This window comes from Sarcophilus harrisii, chromosome 3 (genome assembly GCF_902635505.1).
Source record: "Sarcophilus harrisii chromosome 3, mSarHar1.11, whole genome shotgun sequence".
NCBI classification, from domain to species: Eukaryota; Metazoa; Chordata; class Mammalia; order Dasyuromorphia; family Dasyuridae; genus Sarcophilus; species Sarcophilus harrisii.
In genome coordinates, this window is record NC_045428.1 from 610,662,815 (window position 1) to 610,668,023 (window position 5,209).

The 5,209-nt window shown below is 42.1% G+C and overlaps 1 protein-coding gene across 1 annotated transcript; it reads left to right on the forward strand.

Annotated features, from left to right (window-relative positions):
- Positions 1-1,205: 1,205 nt before the first annotated feature.
- LOC116423075 (bile salt sulfotransferase-like) lies at positions 1,206-3,945 on the forward strand. Its single transcript, XM_031964151.1, has 2 exons — positions 1,206-1,564; positions 3,710-3,945. The coding sequence occupies exons 1-2, from the start codon at positions 1,423-1,425 to the stop codon at positions 3,928-3,930; spliced, it is 363 nt and encodes a 120-aa protein (XP_031820011.1). The 5' UTR covers positions 1,206-1,422; the 3' UTR covers positions 3,931-3,945.
- Positions 3,946-5,209: the final 1,264 nt, after the last annotated feature.

Consider the following 5,209-nt stretch of genomic DNA (forward strand, 5'->3'; position numbering starts at 1 on the left):
CATTATGTAAATGTCATCAGAATGTGATCATATCCTTTATGTTTAATGATGAATTTTTTTCTATCAGAATATGCTAAACAAATTACAAGAAAAAAATAAAAACACATGAAAAAATTTTAGTGGCAATCATTATTGACTGGGACCTTACTCCTTTTGCTGTTAAACTGAAAAACAACTGTGGCTTGCCCTGAGATGCAGCAAGGGAATTTGTGATACATGGTAAAGGCTCTTAAAAGAGCCTTTGACTTGTTTCCAGTGATAGATCCAAGTATACCTGTTTGAATGGTTGTTAAGCTAACTTTACCAGTCAAAGGCAAATGCCAAGAAGTGTTCTCCAGCCTTTTGGAGGAAATGCTCACAGTCCCAGGCTACTTATATGAATATGACCCAGTCTAGGCTACATTCAGCTCTGGGAAATCTAAAGCAAAGGGTTCTTCACTTTTTTCCGCTTAGTTCTGCAAGGTCCATGTTATTCTGGAGGTCTCTGGCTACAGACCAGGTTAAGTGAAGGAGGATAATCAGAAGGAGCAGCCAATAGCCTTATAGGACTCCAAATTCCCCAGAACAGTCCTTCACAAGGTCAGTTTCAGAAAGCAGTGGCTTCCCTCTTCTTGGGCCTTTGTTGCTACTCAACAGAGGACAGAGGATTTCTCATTTGTCCAGAGTTGCTTATTATGGGCTGGGTAATGTAGGGTGGTCTCTCTAGTAAGAGAAGCAGAATGTAAGGGCTTCTGTTTCTCAATGGCTTCACCTGTAAGCTCTGTCACATTCATAAGTGAACCTGGTGGGGACCATTCCTAGTAAAATGGAGCCAACTCTTCACAAACATAAGGGTTGTAGAAGGAAATATATGTACCAGTTATGGGGAATTCAGTTTGTTCTTCTGCTCTTCCTATATCTTATCAGAAACTATTGCATTGCAAAAACTAATGGCTAATGATTGCTTTTCATTAATAACCTGTAACCACAATGATAGTTGCTAGAAAACGTTTCTGGACATGTGGCTCCAATTACCCTTTCTATCTCCCTCTCACTCTGTCCTTGAAGCTAAAACAAACAGATCTGATCTCTCTTCTACATGACACGCCTTCAGAAGTCTTAAAGGTATATGTACCATGAAAACTGACTCAGAATATGCTCTTGTTCAGCTAATATCTGTTATTGTGATCCCATGTTGTTTTAATTCAGCTGTACTTCTTGCCAGAAAGACCCAAGGGATTTCGATTCCTTGGCTTTGATCATTCTTATATCAGAAAACCTAATTCCAAAGCTTCTTAATCTTCCCACCTTCCCTTTGGCTAATCAACAGGTGGGTAGTTGACTGAAGCTTGGACAGAGTGTAGAAAACAACAGGAGCAACAGGAGCAGCCCTCACAAAGATCCAGGAGAAAGCTGTCACCTAAGTAGAAGCCAACTGCCCCCATGGAGAATTCCAACAAATTCCTGTTTTTCAAGGGAGTACCTCTCCTTTCCCATATTCATGATGTGGAACATATTCAAAGAATGCAAGATGAGTTTGAGTTTCAGGATGAAGATGTCATAGTAATGACCTACCCCAAGTCAGGTAAGGAGAAGGGGACGGAAACAGGACATGGGGAGGGAGTATCTTTCTTTAGAAGACATGAGCTTTCCTCTGTTTCTCTACATTCTAGGCTCAGACCTCAGAGAACAGAGACTTTAGACTGCAGGTGGCCCACCCTTGTCATTGGTGACCAGTTAAAATAATTAGATGGAAAACTAAACATTAGGAAAAAGTTATTAAAAACAAAGTTGTCCCCCTCAACTTCATGGATCCTCTGAAATCTCTTTATAGTTACCCCTGGACCTTCATGGACCTCAGGTTATAAATCCAAGGCATGAACAGAGTATCTTAGGACACTTAGGTGGTAAAATAAAGTGAGAATGATTCATCTTTGTGAGTTCAAATCTGGACTTAGACAGTTCCTAGCTGTGTTTGTGGGTAAGTCATTTAACCCTGTTTCCCTCAGTTTCCTCATCTGTAAAATAAGTTGGAGAATGGGTAGTAAACCACTCCAGAATCTTTGCCAAGAAAACCTCGAATGGTGTCAGGAAGTGTAAGAGAAGAGTTCAAAAAATGAATACCAAAAATAGGGTCTGAGAAGGAAAGAAGCTGGCAAGGAACCAAAAGGCCACCAAAAAAGAGACAGAGAAGACTGATAATCCTGACACCACCGTCCCTCTTTGCCTATGCTTGTCCCTCAGAAATGTCTCCTTACACTCTTTAAAGGAAGAAGTGTTTGAGACACCCCAGGAGGGCCAGGCTAGATTCATGCTCCTGTTCCCAGAGGTCAGTGTCCCTGGTAGGCAGGGAAAGAGTCACTTGCAGGAAGAGTGGAAAGGGACTATGCTCCAGAGAGACTTACAACTGAGACTGGATTTGGCATTTCAGCAGAAGGCTTCAGGAGAAGCAGCATTCCAGCACAGGACTTCCTGACTCCATCCCTAACACTTCATTAACTACAACACTCTGAGATCTCTGGAAGGTCACCTAGCTTGCATGCAAATCGTACAACTGGGATTAGAACTCAAATCAAGTCCTCAGACCCCAGAGCAGAGGGGCACTTGTACACATGCCCTGCTTGTACACCGTCAAACCCACAGGGCAAAGGGGCCCTTGTACAGCCCTGTTAACCCATGTCTAGAAATACTCCCTGCTGCCCTCCTTCTATGTGTTTACTTATGCAGACCTCAAAACATAGAATGCACTTCCCATGCCCATCTCGAGTGGGCAGCTAGGTGGTGTAGTGGATAGCTCACCAGCCCTGAATTAAGAAGTGCCTGAGTTCAAATCTGGCCACAGACACAATACTTCCTAGCTGTGTGACCTTGGGGAAGTCAATTAACCCCAGTTCTCTCAGGGAAAAAACCAAACAACCAAACCAAAGAACCTAATTCTCTGGTGAAGTCTTATTCCTCCTTTATGGACCAGGAATCTCTGCCTTAACTTCTTAATCCCATCAGGGATGGACCTTCCCCATGACAGCTCTTTCTCTCTTACGTCTCTCATGCAATCTTCCTACTAGTGGCATATGTTTCACAGAACTGCACTGCCTGGGTCCACCTCAAGCCATGATAGTGAGTGACATGAACTCTGGGACCACATGCTTGTGTCTCCTAACTCTGATCACAATACACTGTACACTGTACACTAAGCTTAGACTTTGTACTGGCCGTCTCCCCCTTGCCTGAAAGGTTCTTCTTCCTCATCTTGGTCTCATACCTTCCCTGGCTTCCTGCAGGACTGAGCTCAAATATCACCTTCCCCTTCATCCATTCTTTATGTCACTTATATGAACTGAGTTATTCACATTTCTCCTCTTACCTTAGATTATGAACCCCTTGTGATAAGAGAATGAGTTTTTGCGTTTCCTTTCATCCCTAACATTCTGCACAGTGCCTGGCACTCTGCAAGTGCCCCAAAGATATTTGTGGAATAGCCATAGTCTCTTTGCTGTAGCCACCCACCTCTCCAGGAACATTCAACTTTCATCTCAACTTAGTAAGCAGCACTCTGTCAGGTAGAGCTGGGGAGACCTTTCCCCTCCTCCTGTGGAAGTTTTCCACTGGTTCGTTCAAATATGGGCAAGACTGAAATCTGTGAAGTCTCTGCTACCTCAGAGTGTCTGTGATTCTGTGAATAAAATAATCATGAGACCCTAACCCATCTTTTGTTTTTTATTCTATACAGGAACCCATTGGATGATACATATCCTCAGCCTGATCTACTCAAAAGGAGACCCCACTTGGGTTAAATCTGTCCCTTATTGGGAACGTTGTCCCTGGATAGAGATAAAAACTAACATGGAAAATGTCAAGAACAAGGCAAACTCCCATCTCTTCACTTCCCATCTCCCAGCCCATCTCTTCCCTAAGTCCTATTTCACCAGCAAGGCCAAGGTGAGCACATGAGGGCCCCAATTAAAAGAGAAAGAAACAGATATCTAGGAGTTGGAAGGAAGCTGGAGCAGAGAGAAGCTGGAGCAACATTTCTGTTCCATATTTCACAGGAATTCAGGGATTGGAGGAGGCAGATGGAGGCTTCTCTCTGCTCTCCATCCTTTACACACTGCCTCATAATTCTCCTGCTTGTTCCTTCTGAATATGTCACTGCCTCCCGACTCTAACTCTAACCCTAACCTGACTCTGGTGAGGAAGGGCAAAGATTATTTGAGAACATTCAGGATATGAGCATGAGATAAAGGAGAAAGGAAAAGAAAGATAGTGGAAACATGAAGAGGATTTGGATAGATTTGAAGAAATGCGGAAAACCATACTGGAGATGGGGAAATTTGAAAGGAATTAAAAGGCTTCCTGGAGAATGAGTAGTTGTAGGACGGGATTCAGGAGAGACAGAAGAGCTGTTCTTCCACTATCTAATCTATCTAATAGGCCAACATATATACAGGTGGTTAGGTTATTTTTTATGCCTTTCTCCAAATGAGAAAGCCAGGAACAATGAGATGTGAGAAACAGTGCTAATTGAAGCTAAAAGGATCCCTTTGATATGGTAAGTGAATTTTCTCCACTTAAACTTTCCCTTTATGTTCTGTCACTCAAAGATAATTTGATTATTTCTTGCAATGATGTGTCAAAGTTCCTTTTTGGTCACAGCTTTCAGGTACTCTAATTATTCTTATATTTTCTCTTTCTAATCTGTTCTCCAGATCTGTTTTTCTAATGTTTCCCATTCTGTTCTATTTTTTCATCCTTTTCTATTTTATTTTATTATTTTCTGGTCTCATAGGTTCACTGGCTTTCCCTTGCCCAACTTTAATTTTCAGAGTTATTTTCATCTTTGAGACTCTCTATCTCCTTTTTTAGTTGGTTAACTTTTTTCCCCACAATCTTCGTGTTTTTTCTTGGATTTTTTTGTTTTTCTCATTGTCTCTCATTTGATTTAAAATTCTTTTTTGAGTTTTTTTATAAATTTTCTCGGGGCAGGGAAACATTTCAAAGAATTATACCTCTAATTGGGTATGCTGGTTCCTTCTTTTGCAGAGCCATGTTTCAGCAGCACAGCTGGGCCTGGCATTCCTAATCAGCAGAGGTTCCCTCAGTCTTCCTGTATTTCCTGTACTCAGATCCTGATTCCCCACAATGTCTGGGAGGTGAAAGTTCTTGTGATTCTGTCTGTGTCTCCTGCCAAATTTAACTAGCCCCAGGGTTCTTCACTTGCTTTTCTGTGGAG